General features: G+C 46.3%; 1 protein-coding gene across 4 annotated transcripts in view; it reads left to right on the top strand.

Annotated features, from left to right (window-relative positions):
- Positions 1-13,823, top strand: part of Galnt11 (polypeptide N-acetylgalactosaminyltransferase 11) — a 41,959-nt gene extending 28,136 nt beyond the window's left edge. For 3 of the 4 annotated variants that reach the window (XM_076831640.1, XM_076831655.1, XM_076831647.1), the window contains exons 6-12: positions 825-1,074; positions 5,451-5,568; positions 6,669-6,821; positions 10,140-10,367; positions 11,602-11,706; positions 13,015-13,152; positions 13,292-13,823. In XM_076831640.1, coding sequence (XP_076687755.1) covers positions 825-1,074; positions 5,451-5,568; positions 6,669-6,821; positions 10,140-10,367; positions 11,602-11,706; positions 13,015-13,152; positions 13,292-13,423 — 1,124 coding nt within the window. In that variant the 3' untranslated portion in view covers positions 13,424-13,823. The remainder of the gene's footprint in view (positions 1-824; positions 1,075-5,450; positions 5,569-6,668; positions 6,822-10,139; positions 10,368-11,601; positions 11,707-13,014; positions 13,153-13,291) is intronic. The other variant, XM_076831663.1, reaches the window with a different exon arrangement.
- The last annotated feature ends 2,871 nt before the right edge of the window (positions 13,824-16,694 follow it).

Raw genomic sequence — 16,694 nt, 5'->3', positions numbered from 1 at the left:
AAAATCTATATCAGAGGTTTCATAGATGCACACTTAGAGTAATAATGCTCCCTGATGAGAGTTTATTTTCCCAAGTGCTCAGAGTAACTATGATGATGTCAAAGAAATTTGGAGTTTTCAAGAACAGAAGTCCTCATTCTTGCTCACATTTATCAGAGGAGTTAAAAATGCAAGATAAAATTTTTATGAATAATATTTTGCAAACTAGAAGGAAGATGTATTGTGTTGGCTGATGAGAGCCACTAAAGCTGAGAGAGTTGTGGAAGTTAGAAATGTAGGAAATGGAAGAGAGGAATGTGGGAAAGGCAGGGCCATGGGAGGCATGGAGGGTGCTTTAGCTGGTGGCATCTGGCCAGGAGCAGTGCTGCTCTCATTAGGGAGAGAACTGCCACACTCTAACAGTTAGTGATGCTTCCAAGTCCCCAGCTGAGAAGCGGTGTGTTCCCTATACTGTTTACCAAGGCAGGCAATCTATTTGAGTATGTACTAAATTTAGAAGTATTTTGATTAAAGTAGTTGTAATGAAAAAAGCCACACACAACAGGCCACTGTGTACCAAGACATTTTGACTCACTTGGTCTGACCCTTGGAAGAATTTAATTGTCCCTGTGAGACTTTGTCCTTTTCCCGAGTAGATGCCTCATTGTCTAGAAGCTTCTCGGGTTGTGCAGATGACAGCAGAATGCTCTGGGCAGAGTGCTCTCTTGTTCCCAGCTGGTAAAGTAAAGAGTACCAGCTTCTTGTTCGTCCCCTGTACTGGCTGGTGGCAACCGAACAGCAAGGTGAGAAGCAGTTCTTCTGAACTCTGCCCTTTGCCCCTTCAGGAGAAGTGCTTGTGTTCCTGGACAGCCACTGTGAAGTGAATGTGATGTGGCTGCAGCCCTTGCTGGCAGTCATCCATGGGGACCCGCATACCGTGGTGTGCCCAGTGATTGACATCATCAGCGCTGACACACTTGCCTACAGCTCGTCTCCAGTGGTGCGCGGAGGGTTCAACTGGGGCCTGCATTTCAAGTGGGACCTGGTCCCCCTTGCTGAGCTGGGTGGGGCAGACGGAGCCACTGCACCAATAAGGTAAGACTTTGCTTTCATGTTTTAAAAAGTCTCAGTACTTCCTTGGAAAAGAAAAATACGTTAAAGATAATTCCTGCTCATTTGTAGGGGGAAGTGTTGACTTCATTTGTCCACTAAATATTTCTTTGAATTTTTTGTGCTCTGCCAAGTCTTAAAGAGAGATTTGCAAATAACTTTATAGTTAAAGCTTTAAGGTTTTATGAGAGAGGCAGATGGATGCGGCAGTATCCTTGGGTCACTGTTGCACGAGGCACCTTGGAATACTTGGTGTCCTGTATCATGTTGTCAAAGTACGTAATTTCTTGCATCGGTCACTAACTTGTCTTCTGTTCTTTGCTACATGTTGAGTATCTCTTCTCTAAAATGCTGGGACCAGAAGTATTTTGGATTTTTGTTGGATTTTGGAATATTTGCATATACATGATGAGTTATCTCGGGGATGGGACCCAAGTGTAAACATGAAATTTATGTTTCATATACATATACTTTATATATATAGCCTGGAGTGGTCTTAGTGTACCTAACCTGTCGCACAAAGTCAGGTGTGGAATTTTCCACTTGTGGCTTCCTGTTGGTGCTCAAAATGTTTTGATTTTGGAGCATTTCTGTTTTTGGATTAGGGATGTGCAACTTATAATAAGAAAAATGCTGTGCTAAAGAACATTAGTATACCAGCCTTTTCTTTAATCAGGCTTTCAAAAGATGGATTCTTAACTGGTACAAATACTGATCCTAGTGTATTAATTATTTCAGTGTCATCCATAGTATGTGTTATAAATTTGCTCTCATATTATTTTTCCTGTCCTATTTTTATTTAAAATTTTTATGTAGATTTTATAGAACTTCAAAGTCCTTGGTCATTGTCTTTTTTAAAAACATATATTGCAAAAATTAACATACTTATAGATAAAAAGTACAAGCTGCAGTTCACGCACCTTAACAGTGGTTATGTCATGACACTCTGTAGGTAAATGCCACTTCTGAACAGGACCCAGAGGCCCCTCCAGGCTGCCCTGGTCCCAGCCTGACAACACAGGTGTTGTTCCCCGGCTGTGACATGTGCTTGCTCTCCGGCATTAGTGGCACTTCAGGGAGGAGTCTTTACCTAGAATAGTTTTGCCTGCTCTTGCTCTTTATATAAACGCCCACTCGGTTCATTATTTAATTTCACTTTGTTTGTTCAACATTGTTTTGAAATCTTTCCACGTGTGGTACATGGCTGCAGGTGACTCATTTTCACTACTGGGTAGTGGTCTGTTCTGGGAGTCCAGCATGACATTTATGCAGTTCACTGTGTGTTGGTGGGACACTTGGTTGTTTTCTGTTTGTGGTGTTCTTCGCTTTATAAGCAGAGCTGTTAGCCTTCTCATTTATGATGTCTAGTGAGGTGAGTTTGCACGCCTCCCCTCAACTTTGGTAGATGATCTACTGAAGACGTAGCAGATCCTTTCTCCACAGATCAGGTGTCCAGAGTGCCCCCGATGGTCTTGCAGCCCTGGTCAGCGTGCATCTGAACCACTGAGGGGACATCGATAGGTCTGTGCCTGGTTCCAAGGCTCTGATGTGATCTCCCAGCAGAGTGGGTCCTGTCTCTGCTGCGCTTTCTGGTGGGCCTGCGGCTGCTCCTCCTAGAGGGAGGGGCGTCCCTGAGGAGAGCACAGCTCTGGTCTCCAAGGCTCCCAGGGGGTGGACGCCTTTGTTTCTCCTCCCTCATCTAAACCCAGTCCTCTTCAGAAGCTTTGCTCAACATGCAGCTGAGTAAAGTCGTCTTTTTTTTCCCCCCTAAACTTTTTCATTGCCAAGAAGTACCCCAGACTTTGTTGCATGTATTCTCATTCTTAGTTTGAGTAGCTAGTTAAATCTCTTCACCTGTTTCACCAACTTTGGGAATATTTTTATTGCTTAAATTTTAGTATTTTTAATCAGAAACACACATTTGTTCCTAGATGAGGAAGTGGAGGCCTTTTGGGGAGGGTCAGGCTGTCTTCTGCCCTTTCTTCCTGTTCTTCCTCTCCCAGGCAGGTTGTGGGCCATCTCTGCTCTTGGCCTTGTTTTTTATTTCTTGGACACCAGATGATAGGCACCATCCTCTTTTCAGGATTAAGCAACTTTAGACTCTGTGGACATGAAGCATGAAGACTGCTCAGGACATTGGTCCCTGTCCTCGGTCCCCTGGGCTGCAGTGTGGTCAAGCCTGGTTGCCCTGTCAGTACCACCATGGTCTTGTGTCTAGATTGGCCCTATGCAAGGGCATACAGTGGATATTGTTCGCTTTGTTTTTAGACCAGTGTGAAAGCTCTGTCTTTTAAGACCCTAGTTGTGCCGTTCGCTTTGTCTGTTTCTGTCTCTTGCTTGCTTTTATTTGGACTGAGTTCAGATGTTTGTGTTCTGTTTCCAGCTGCCACCCATTACTAGAAGGCACATATTCTGTTTTTTAGTAGTCACCCTGGACATTTTGTGTGTGTGTGTGTGTGTGTATGGGGAGGGTTGTCCGTAGATTGAACCCAGGGATACTTGACAATGAACTACATCTCCTACCCTTTTTATTTTTTGAGACAGGGTCTCATTAATTGCTGAGGCTTGCTTGAAACTTCCTGCCTCAGCCTCCCAAATAGCTGGGATTATAGGTGTGCATCACCTCACCTGGCCAGTGTATATTTTTGATTTGTCAAAGTTTAATATAAATTGGCACTTCCCTCAAACATTGCCAGGGTCTTAGAATGTTCATACCTCCCTCCTGAGGTATATGCTGTTGATGAGATGCATGTACTTTAAGCTCCGCAGGATGTTTTTGTGTAATCAGCATTTATGTTGTTTTGTGAACATGATTTCCCCCTTTATGTTACCTGCTCCTTCAGCATCTGCATGCTAAAGCGTGGTCTTCCGTTATTTCTTTATTATTTCTCAGTTTTTACTTTTCTGAAAATGTCCAGTTTCACTGTTGTTTTTTATTTTTTGGGTATTGGGGATTTATAACCCGGGGCACTTTCACCCCTGAGATATTTCCCCAACCTTTTAAAATTTTGAGACAGGGTCTTGCTAAGTTGCTGAGGTTGACCTTGAACTTAATTATTCATCTGCCTCAGCCTCCCTAGCCACCTAGATTGCAGGTGTGTTCCTTTAAAAAATATTTGTACTCAATATACAGATGTAGTCTGGCTGTTTTTCAGGATGCAAAAACCTTCTGGCTTTATTTCAGATGAGAAATCAGCGTCAGTCTTACTTTGCTTTCCTTGAAATAATCTCTCATTTTCATTGGCTGATTAAATTTGTCTTAATTTTCAGAAGTGGTTTTTATTTTATTTATTTATTAATACTTTTAGATGTTTAAATGTTTTTTAGATGGACACAATATCTTTATTTTATTTTTATGTGGTGCTGAGGATAGAACCCAGTGCTTCACACATGCCAGGCGAGTGTGCGACCACTTGAGCCACATCTCAAGCCCAAGAATTGGTTTTAGGATAACTATGACTTCCTCTTTGATTGTATCCAGTTCTCTGCCAGACTTTCATTCTTTTGTCCTTGAACATATTGAGCAGTTACTTTGAAGTCTCTACTTGATAACTTCATCTTTGAAAACCCTGCTTGTCTGTTTCTATGGTAGGTTGTTTCTCTTGTTTTCCTTCATGTTGTTTTTATCTTCCTCGGTGCCTGGTTATTTGCTGTTTTGTTTTTGCTTAGGGCCAGACATTGGGTCACTAAAACCCATAATCCCCTGGATCCAGTTTGAGGAGTGAGATGTCTGGAAGTTGGGCCTGAGCCTTACAGAGGCTGCCTGCTTCTGCTTCCTCATTCCAGCATAGGCTTCTCAGCCTCTTGCCCTCCATAGGACCCCAGGGGACCCTAGGGTCCTTTGCTGTGTGTTAGGATAGGTAGTAGAATGCCAGTAGCAGCCCCTCCACACCACCCATATGCCAAGTCATGACAGCTAAGAATGCTCCTATTGTTAATTGTCCATTGAGGCAACGAAGTTGTCCCAGTTGAGAGCCACTGGTGACACATTTGGTCCTGCTCAAGGGACCAAGGCTTGGGAAGTCTCTGGTGGACCTTGGAGTCATTTTTATCCCAGTGGCTCTGTCTGGTGGAGGAAATCATGATTGATTCCAGATAGAATCCTGTCAGACGGGGGGATAATGAGAAGGGACTCTTGACACTTACAAAAATAGATTTCATGTGCAACACTGAGCACGTCATTAGCAATCTAGAAAATCCTCTTTTGTGGCCCAGCTCATTCCCTGATGGTAGGTCGAGTTAATGGTTAATCTGTTTGTTTCAGAGCTACACTGAATTTTTAAAAACAGAAATGGCAGGTGAGGTAATGGCATGTTCCCGTGTAACTTAGAGTTGGTACAGGAATTCTCTTTTCCTCCTAGGTCACCTACCATGGCGGGGGGACTGTTTGCCATGAACAGACAGTACTTCAATGAGCTTGGACAGTACGACAGTGGCATGGATATCTGGGGAGGAGAAAATTTGGAAATATCATTTCGGGTAATTTTGATTTTGTTTGTGTTCGATTACTAACTGTGGCGTGAAACGTTGTTGTTGTACATCTGTTTTCTGTAACTCCTCCTTGGCTTTCTTCACGGACACAGTCCGGAGTTAGGGCTGCTTTACCCCAGAGCCTGTGATATGAACAGGATCTGTTCAGAGATGGAGAAGCGCTCGGAAGGCCTTTGTCCTCGGAGTGTGGCAGGTGTGGCTGTAGAGGGCTGGGTGTGGCCTGGGGACTGGAGTTCCACTCTTCATCAGCTTGTATGTCACTGCTGCTGCCAGGCACATGTGGTGGGGGGTCCTGTCCCTTCTGGAGGTTCGAGGCTCCCATCTCACTGTGTCCGTAGTGGACCTTCCATCACCTCTAGCTGGAGTCCTCCCACCTGAGGGGAAGGTGTGGCTGAGTCTATGGCCTGGGGGACCTTGTGGTAAGACTGTTGTGGGGACAGGAAGGGGGATGGAGGGAAAACTGAGGCCTCCCATCTCTAGGTGCAGTCAGCAGAGCCCTGGGGGATAAACCACTGTATGGACGAGTGCGTCATTTTGTATTTTTGCAGATATATTGACTGCATGTTTTTTAAGAGTTTTTTCCTCCATAATTTTAAAATTTTAAGATTAAAGGCAAAGGCATATAGGTTATCATTAGTTGCAACTTATAGTAACTAAATAATTCACATAATCAAGGGCAAAATTTAGACCAGAACTAAGGTCTTTTGACTCTTAATCCATAGGATTTCTTTTAAAACATGTATGTTTATAATAAAGTACCTAAGAAGTTGGAAGACCAGTTAATCAGCATTCCTGGTCCCTAAGTTTCTGAGATCAAGTTCTTTGACCTGGTAAAAGCAACAAAGTCTGGTGAGCATCTTTCATATACAGCAAAAATAATATAACATTGCTTTAGCATTTTTAGTACACTTTTAGTGCATTTTAGAAAGGTGTGATTTTTAAAATGTCCCTCTGATTTTTTTCTTTGGATATTTCTATTAAGATGAAGCATCTTGCAAAGTTATAGACCTATTTAATGAAGATGTATTGTATGAACACTCGTACTGCAGCACTGAGCAGCGTTTAACGCACACTTTGCTTCTGGCCAGATCTGGATGTGTGGCGGTAAGCTCTTCATCATCCCTTGCTCCAGAGTAGGACACATTTTCCGAAAAAGGCGGCCCTATGGGTCTCCTGAAGGCCAGGACACCATGACACACAACTCTCTGCGGCTGGCACACGTCTGGCTGGACGAGTACAAGGTGAGGCTTGAGGGCACGGTGGGAGCCCAGGGCAGGGGCACTGCATGGGCAGAGGCTTCTCTCCTCGCCTGGCACTGCCTCGTCCCCAAGTCTTCTCTTCACTCTCTTACTCAGTGTCGGATCTCACCTCCTCTGAATCGAACAGTGGCTCTGCTGCCAGAGGCAGTGCCACGCCTGCCAGGGTTAGTTCTGGTTCCCCTGGACTGCCAGAGTTGGCTTTGGGTCTCATGCTTTCCTCGTTAGGCTCCGCCCACCTGGGATTCCTTTCCACTATTTCTTCTGTCTCACCCAACTTTTGGTATTTTCTTTGTGATATTTTTGAATGTGTTCACATATCAATTTTGAAGCATTTTTTATCTCCTCAGAAGCTAGCACCCTGCCCCTCATCTGTCACTCCCTTTGTCACCAGGCATGACTTTGTAGTAAACTCGTCTTTCTCGGACATTTCACACAAATGAAGCTGTCCGTGATGTGTTTTCTCTCTGTCTTTTACTGGGCCTTCACGTTTTCAGATTCATCCACGTTGTACCATGTATTAGTATTTTGTTCCTTTTTATTGAATACTATCAATAAAATATTGATAGTATTCAATAAAAATAAATTCAATAAAATATTGATAATATTTTATTGAATATTATCAATAAAAAGGGACAAAATACTAATACTCTGTTGTGTAAATATACCACATAGTACTTTTCCATTCATTCAGCTGAAAGACATTGAGGTTGCTTCTATTTTTGACAGTTATGAAAAATGCTGCTGTGAATGTGTACATTTTTACTCTTTTGCTGAGTACCTACTGTGTGCCAGACTCTCTCAGGCACAGGGATAAAAGGTGAATAAGGGAGTGTGAGTGATTTCCAACACGGAGATGAATGCAGGTGGAGGCAGTGTTTGGGAGCAGAAGCAGGGACCCTGAGCAGTATTGCTTGCTCCTCCCTTCTCCTCTGCCAGACTGTGAGCTCCTTGAGATTCAACTTTGTGCTCATTTGGAGCCATCTTTACCTGACAGATCCCACAGTGTGATCTGCCGGGTTAGATTGGTATAGCCTTTGTCATGCTTGCCATGTTGGCGTGGCACTGATGGTGAGAAGCACAGGGGTAAAATGGCAGGTGCCCGAGAATCAATCAGATGTTGGCACCAACTCATACTCAGAAGTGAAAACAAAAACCCAGGGACATGGGAGAAGAGGTACATTCCTGCATTGTTGGTGGAACTGCAAATTAGTATGACCACTTTGGAAAGCAGAATGGTGAGTCCTCAAAAGACTAGGATAAATACATGTGGTGGTGCCATTCCTAAAGAACTCGAGTCGGCACACTATGGTGATACATGGGGCAGTTCACTATAGCTTAGTGCCCATCAACAGATGAATAGATCAAAAAATGCGGCACATGTACACAAGAGTTTCACTCAGCCATAAAAAGGAATGAGATTATGGTATTTGCCAATAAGTGGATGGAACTGGAGACTATTGTGCTAAGTGAAATAAGGCACATTTTCTCTCATATGTGTAAGGTAAAACTAAGGAGGAAAGGGAGAGGGCAGATCCCACAAAAAGGGAAGATGAGTAGAGTGGGGGAGGGAGGAGGGATGGGAAAAGGGAGGAAATGCAGAATTAACTTGATAAAATTACACTATGAACCTATGTGACTATGCCACAGTGAATTTTTTTTTTTTTTTAAATTGGTACTGGGGACTGAACCTAGGGGTGATCAACTACTGAGCCACATCTCTAGCGCTTTTTAAAAAATATATTTTATTTAGAGACAGGACTTCACTAAGTTGCCAGGCTAGCATTGAACTTATAGTCCTACTGCCTCAGCCTCCTGAGCTATTCTATAAAGTATTCTATAAAGTACAAATTTTAAAAAAGCAGAAGGACCACCAGTTAAAGAGAAGGAACCTGGGAGGGAAGGGGAGAAGAAGGAAAGAGGAGGCTCTGGGCTGGACATGGTGCAGATTATATTCAAGGCATGTGTTACTGGCACACAAATTTGTATACCTATAAAGCATTTCACAGAAAAAGCCAGTTTAATTTAAGAATGTCATTCATGAAATAGTAAAAATCTCAGCACGTCCTCGTAAATGTGCGTGCCTGTGCGGAAAGCACTCCTGCTGTAGGCTGGACAGTGCAGCGTGTGGGAGGGAGCCTGCTGCCCTGATCCGCATCTCCCCTGTTCCCAGGACATCTGACCGCGTGGTGGTTCAGACCTCTGGTGTTTGACAAGACACTTTCTCAAAAATGAACCAGATCAGTGATATTTATGAATTTAAATATTGTACAGTTAAATTTTGGAAGAACTGCATAACTCAGTGGGCCAGTCAGTATTTTCCAATTGACTAAAGGCATCGTGGTATAAAATCTTTCATGAGTAAAAGAGCAAGAAAGTTTTAATGCAAAAGTATGAAAATCTCAACAGTATTTTGTTCTACATTATAATTTAGCTTTTTCCTTTTTTTGTACTAGGAATTGAACTCGGGAACTATTACTGAACCTGTTTCTCCAGCCCTTTTTATTTTATTATTATTTGCAGTTAGGTCCTTGCCAGTTGCTGAGGCTGGCTTTCAACTTACCATCCTCCTAACCCAGCCTCCTGAATTGCTGAGATTACAGGCATGTGCCACCGTACCGTTTTAAAATGAAAAATAAGCTGGGTGGATGGCACATGCCTGTAATCTTGCTAAGTTGCATACATGGCTGGCCTTGAACTTGAGATCCTTCTGCCTCAGCCTCCCAGTAGCTGGGAGCATATGTACCATACCCAGCTATAATTACACTTTAGAAAGTTACTGAGTTTGGTGTAGTAATTATCTTAACAGCTACTTGGTGTCCATTTTCCCCTTGCTTTCTACAATATTTTCATGAGGTTGTATTTTTCAAAAAACAAAGCAAATGCCACTATTCTCACTAAAGTTTGATTTGAAAATGGTTTATTTTAATGAATAAATATTTTTATATTTGCTTTAAATAATCAATAGTATAGCCCATGCAAACAAAGAGTCTTCGGTAGCTTTTAAAAATATTGAGTCCTAAGAAGACCACAGAACTTGAGAACTACTCTCAGGCTTAACCTGTTTCATGGATGCAGAGATGTACCATTTACATGTTTTGCCCTTTCTGAAATTGGGACAGCATATCTTACAGTTTAAGGTATGTCCTTTTTTTTTCCAAATGGTGTGAAAATTTCCATTGGTAACATCTGGCAACATCAAGAAAACGCTGGAATGAAAAATTCAAACCTCAAATATAATTGTCTGATACTTATTTTAACAAAAAAAGTTCCATTCTTTTTCTTTTTCTTTTTCTAATTCAGGAGCAGTATTTCTCCTTAAGGCCTGATCTGAAGACCAAAAGCTATGGAGACATCAGTGAGCGGGTTGAGCTGAGGAAGAGGCTGGGCTGTCAGTCGTTCAGGTGGTACTTGGATCATGTCTACCCAGAGATGCAGATACCTGGGCCCAACGCCAGGCCTCAGCAGCCCATTTTCATCAACAGAGGACCCAAGCGGCCCCGGGTCCTGCAGCGTGGCAGGGTGAGGCAGGTGCTTCACTAGAGGTGTGACCCTTTCCCATCTCTCCTCGAGAGCGCCTAGCTATCACCAGGTCCTTCCCTGCTGCCTGAGGGAGGCTCACTTCCAGGCAGGTCTGTGCTGTGCCCTGCAGTGCCCACAGCTGTGGGGAAAGGCACTGTGGGTCAGTAGATGCTTGAAGAAAACAGGAGCAGAGTGGCTCTGGGGACCGCCTTGGATGGAGTGAAGGTGGCACAGAGTAGGCTTTTCACACCCGATGTCCCACGCAGTCCTCCATCAACATTCCCCCTTTCGGTACCAGGGATTGAACCCAGGGGCGCTTATTTCTGAGCTACATCCCCAGCCCTTTTTATTTTGAGACCAGGTCTTGCTCAGTTGATGAGGCTGACTTTGAACTTGCAGCCCTCTTGTCTCAGCCTCGTGAGCTGCTGAGATTACAGGAGAAATGGGATTAACCCCATTTCTTAATCGTACTTAAATTTTAGGGGTCTTCTCTTAAAATTGAACTGTTTTCCTGAATTGTTTCTTAGAACTGGCTTTCTGGCTAGCACCGTGGCATACACATAGAATCCCAGCTCCCTGGGAGGGAATCAGATGTGATTTAGGGCCATCCTGGGCAGCACAGCAAGTCCCTGTCTCAAGGCTGGGGACATAGCTCAGTAGCCCTGGGTTTGATCCCCAGTCCTGCCAAAGCAACAATAAAACCAAACCTGGCATTTTGAGAGTGATGGGTGGACGCTGCCATTTCCCATTTTTCCCTTTGACACTGCTGACGTGCTGCCGGGCTGGTGTCCTTCAGGGCCAGGCCTAGCACTGTCCCCCTTTGGGTTCTATTTGATGAACCCTGTCGGAAGCTCATGAGGTGGGAGGACAACGAGTGCCCCCGACCGCAGGCCTTGCCAGCACTGCTGCTTGAGGTGCATCTCCTCGGGCAGCCTCCGGTGCTCACCTGCAGTCAGCAGGGACGGTCCAGTTAATGGGGTCTTTTTGTGCCTTGGTGCTTATTTCCTTGGTCTCATTTTGGAACTTCAGGGTGGAGATGGTGTGTACTTCCCTGCCCCCACAGAGGTGAACTCGTCCATGGAGAGATTCCCCCGTGCCACTGCCTGTCCATGCTGAGACTGCTAATGGCCTTGCAGTCCCTGGACACTCATGCTTGGGACTCAGTTCCCCGACCTCCTGAGCAGGCACCTTGACGACGTCTGTCCTGTATGCCGAGTTGTCACAGCGCTCTCCTCTCTTATAGCTCTACCACTTCCAGACCAATAAATGTCTGGTGGCCCAGGGCCGCCCCAGCCAGAAGGGCAGCCTGGTCGTGCTGAAGGCCTGCGACTACCGGGACCCGACGCAGGTGAGTGAGGCCTCCGAGGAAGGCAGTGCTGGGAGGTGGGCTCGGGCCCACGACCTCGGTGCCTGAGGTTCTGACCTCAGTCACACTTTCCACTGGGAGTGGCCCTAGAGAGCACTGCAGACACCATTGCTGTCGTCCTCCTGTGTCCTCCGCGCACTGTCCTGGCCACGTGGGGCTGTTCGGTTTGGCACTCCGATGTCAGAGGGATGTGTTTGGTCAAGACAAGGCCTGCGAAATTTCCATTTCCATGACTAGTGGTGCCTTGGTGTCATGCAACAATGAAAAATAGACCACTCGGCCTTTCTGATACATGGTGAATGTACTCTTCCCTAAGGTGATGAGCATTTTTGGACCATTCCTGGTAGGAGAGGTAGCAGTATTGTAGACACTGCTAGAACGGGGACAGGTCCCGGTGGGCTGAGATGCTGAAGTTATTCTAGGTGGAGAAGGAGTTTACTGTCCTAATCCTGTAGCCACATGTGGCTGTTAAGTAAAACGAATGTCTGGTCCCTCAGTCAGTCCCATTTCAGGAGGTCAAGGGACAAAGAGGCCGAGAAACATTAGCTTTCTGGAATGTTCTGTTTCTCCAGAGTCTCCCCTTCAGATGGAGGCTTCACACGTCCCTTTTTACAGGTAGAAGCAGCCATGAGTAAACAGGCTGAATGGAGGGAGGTGCTCACCTTCTGAAGGTCCTGCTGGTGCCTGCAGGGAAGGCTCCTCCCTGCACTTCCCATTCCAGCCCCTGCCCCAGCAGATGAGATGGTTGACAATAGGTGTCCATGGTTCTGGGCACACTGGCAGCTCCTTGGCCCCTCTTTTTTTTTTTCTTTAAGTTTTAGGTGGACACAATATCTTAGTTTTATTTATATTTGGTGCTGAGGATTGAGCCCAGTGCCTCACGCATGCCAGGCAAGTGCTCCAGCTCTGAACTACAGCCCCAGCCATCCTTGGCCCCTCTTAAGCCCCACATAGTCTGTGAATTAAGAGAATTAGATAATTGTGAAACCCCGAAAGAGATTTATGGTTGTGTGATCAAGTCAACCAAATTCAAGCACCACTCAGGGTCCTCCCAGCATGGCACTGTCAGCTCTGCGTTGCTGGGTGCCCTGGGTACAGTTTCCACCGAGTCCTATTAGCACCAAGCTGAGGACCGCTCCTTCACCACCCGGGCCTCGGGTGAGCATGGCCGGTCCCTCACGCTCTGCTTCAGTGTGGGTCTAGCACACGAATAAGTCTGTCTGTTTTCTTCCACGAACACGAGAAGTGTTTTCCAGCTCTGATTTCTAGTGTTCCCGATTTCCTCTCTAGATCTGGATTTACAATGAAGAGCACGAGTTGGTTTTAAATAACCTCCTTTGTCTAGACATGTCCGAGACCCGCTCCTCAGACCCGCCTCGGCTCATGAAGTGCCACGGTTCGGGTGGATCCCAGCAGTGGACCTTTGGGGTGAGTGCGTGAGAAGGGTGGCCAATGAGCACTTGACCCGGGGACGCTTTTAATCAATTGTGCATGTTCCACGGATCAATTGGGCTCTCCTATCTTTACTGTGTTCAGTAAAACAAACAATCCCCGTTGCCTTTTTCAGAAAAATAACTGGCTGTACCAGGTGTCCGTCGGACAGTGCCTGAGTGTGGTGGACACTCTGGGTCCCAAGGGCTCCGTAGCCATGGCCATCTGTGATGGCTCCTCCTCACAGCAGTGGCACCTGGAAGGGTGAGGGGTGCCACCCAGTCTGCCAGCCCAGCCCTGGGGTCCGGCTGGTGGGAATCCTGGAGAGGGCGGCCATCTGTAGGCAACCAGGAGTCTCCACTGAGATGTCGAGGCCCTTCTGAGCTGCTCTCAAGGAATTTGTTGCACATGGAGGGCGTACAGGGCTGAGCCCGGCAGGTGACATTCTGTTCCTGTTGGTTTGTGCTTCTCCAACCCCTTGGTGATGGAACTTATGATTTCCTGTGTTACAGGATCTCATTCTGTTATCATTTAATATGTTTTAAATCATTTGAAGAAGTTGGTTGAATCCACAATGATTTTTAACTTTGGAAGGCATTTATAATATTTAAGAGGCAGTTAACTATTATAAATTATTTTGATGACTTATGACACTATCCACATTTAAAATAAAGGATCTTTTTGATTATTTAATGCAGGTTTTGTTTTTTTGTTTTTTGTTTTGGTCTTGTGGGGCCTTGGGTGTGACACGAAGTACTTTTGGATTCAGATGAGCTGTCAGCTGGGGAGCAGCCCCAACTCGAGGGAAAGCTTCATGGTTTTTTAGCTTTAACTATGAGTTTGGGTACTTTTAATCCATTTGCCTGTGAAGTCCTTAAACAGGCAGCTGGGTACAGAAGTGTCTTCTCAATTATACTGTAAGTGCCAAGATAAAAGGTGACATTTTCCCTCACATCCCAGAGGAGACACAGAATTCAGTGCCAAGCCACAAAGCCGCCTCAGGGCCACATTCGATGCAGGGTGTACATTGAAAGGCGAGGCAGCAAGATGAGGACTTGGCTCCCAGCAGCACCCCCAGGAGCATCACACAGTGACCTCAAACTGAAGAGCAGCCTACTGGACACCGCCCCACTAGGAGCAGAGCACAGTCTCTTCAGGTCCACTGGCCGTCAGGAGGGTCAACCAGTGTCCATGGTGAAGGCAGCCAAGATGCAGAACCTTCACGGCTCCGAGGCCGACCTGCTGAGTACCCGAGGCTCCGCCCAGCTTGGTGTGTCCCAGTCCCGCTCTGAGCCCAGTGTTCCAGGGCAGTGCTGTGCTCGCACTCTTGGCGCGTAGCTGTGGATGGGACTGACCTGACCACGTGTGAGTTCAGGTGACGGGAACACCAGTGCTTATCTCAACATACCCCAATGGAGGAGGGGGCGCAGATGGAAGGAAAATCCTTAACCAGATAACTGGCCTCTGGAAACTCCAGACAGCCATGTTTCAGGTAAAAAGTGACCAGGGCTGGGCGTGGTGGCACACACTTGTAATCCCAGCAGCTCGGGAGGTGAGGCAGGAGGATCATGAATTCAAAGCCAGCCTTAAAAAAGTATTAAAAAAAAAGGGGGGGGGCTGAGGATGTGGCTCAGTAGTCAAGCTCCCCTGGGTTCAATCTCCCATACCAAAAAATAAGTGATGGGGCAAGACTAGGCTGCCCGTTCTCTCCTCTGCCCCTGCACTCGGTGCTGAAGGCCAGCAGGACACAGGAGAAAGGAAGGGCACGGGAATGGGGCTAGAGCGTCCTCACCGCAGGACATTGCCAATTTACAGAAAATCAGAAGTGTTCAGAGATACCTAAGTCCTGGGTTCAATCCCTGGTGCCAACCCCCCCAACAACAACAACAACAAAAAACAAATACCACCATGGACGGTCCCTGACTCGTTTTTCAACCCCAAGGTGGTGGGCGCAGGAGAACAGCCAGCCAGACACATTGAGCACTTTACTGTTAAACAGACTGTTAGATGGTTTTGCTGAACTTGAGCTAATTTAAGTGCCTTGGCACATTTAACAGAAGCAAGGCTAAGCCAGGGCATTTCGGCAGGCCACGCGTATGAAAAGCACTTTCAGCTTGGGATTTATTGGGATGCAGCTACTGCGGCCGTGGGTGGGAGGCGGCGTCAGGTGACATACCTTGGGTCAGAGTCAGTAGCTCCTGTAGAGACGGTAGTGTATGTGATTTAAAAATAGATGGAAGTGTATACACCAGAGAGTGGCCAGAGTCATTTGAAGAGAATTTTGGAGGGGCTGGGGCTGGGGCTCAGTGGTAGCGCTTGCCTAGCATGGGTGAGGCCCTAGGTTCGATCCTCAGCACCATGGAAAGTAAAATAAGGACATTATGTCCACCTACAACTAAAAAAATAAATATTTAAAAAAAGATTTGTAGGAACTGTTCCAACATGCTACTGACTGAAGGACAAGGAGCTGATTGGAACAGGAAGACCCACACATGCCCTGCCACCAACCATCAGCAAGGAGCTGGCCTGCCCCGAGGGGAGAGGAACCAGGCCACGTTTGCTGGAGGCCTCACACCCCATCTTAGGCTCAGACCATTTCCAGGCGCATCATAGAGCCAAACACAACACTGTTAGCTTCAGAGGAAAACGTAGGGGAGTCTCTTCATTGCTTCAAGGTGACTTGCCAAAAGAACTAGCCATAAAACATTAATGGGATTGGGATTAATGGGATTGTTTATCAAGACACCATGAGGAAATGAAGTCAGCTGTAAACTTGTATCTGGTTCATAAACAGTGCTTACAATTCAACAAAACCCTCAACTTAAAAATGGATGAGATACCTAATAGATGCTTTTTTCCTCAAAGAAGTATAATATAAAATGCCAGGTGCGGTGGCACACGCCGTGACCTCAGTACCTCAGGAGGCACAAGTCCAAGGGCAAGTTGGCCAATTAGAAAGACCTGTCTCAAAAACCAACAGGGCTGGGGAGGTGGCTCAGCAGTGGGGTTCAGTCCTGAGCACCCCCGCTACGCACGCGGAAGGAGAGCAAGGACATGAGGCAGAGAAATGACAAATAGTGCCTTTAAGGAAACAATCCAGCAAAGAGGAAATGTTTTTAAACAACAACAACAACAAATCTGCTTCTGCACAGATGAGCAGGAGGGTCTGGGCGGTCCTCCTGGGAGAATGTGCTCCTGCTCCTCACTGGGGACACTGGAGACAACCACTTGGGGAGAGTGAAGCATCAGTGCACAGTTGGCGCATGGTGGAAGCACAGGGTGGAACAGACCACTTACCTCACGTCCGGCCGGCAAGTCCCCTCAAGGGCACTTCCCCAGGGACCCGAGACTGCTATCAGGCCCCACCTCTGCAGTTTCCACCACCTCCTGGCAGCAGGCCAGGCCTCACACGCAGGACTCCCGGTCACAGTGAGTGTAGTCAGTGCTCCAGAGACAAAAGGTGAGATTTCCACCCTGAGGTGGGAAGTATGGTGGAGACAACGGGGACTCCCAGGTGCACCTGTTGCAGAAACGGCTTC

Source organism: Callospermophilus lateralis, chromosome 1 (assembly GCF_048772815.1).
Source record: "Callospermophilus lateralis isolate mCalLat2 chromosome 1, mCalLat2.hap1, whole genome shotgun sequence".
In the NCBI taxonomy this organism is placed as follows: Eukaryota; Metazoa; Chordata; class Mammalia; order Rodentia; family Sciuridae; genus Callospermophilus; species Callospermophilus lateralis.
This window is presented reverse-complemented; position numbering and strand designations above follow the sequence as displayed.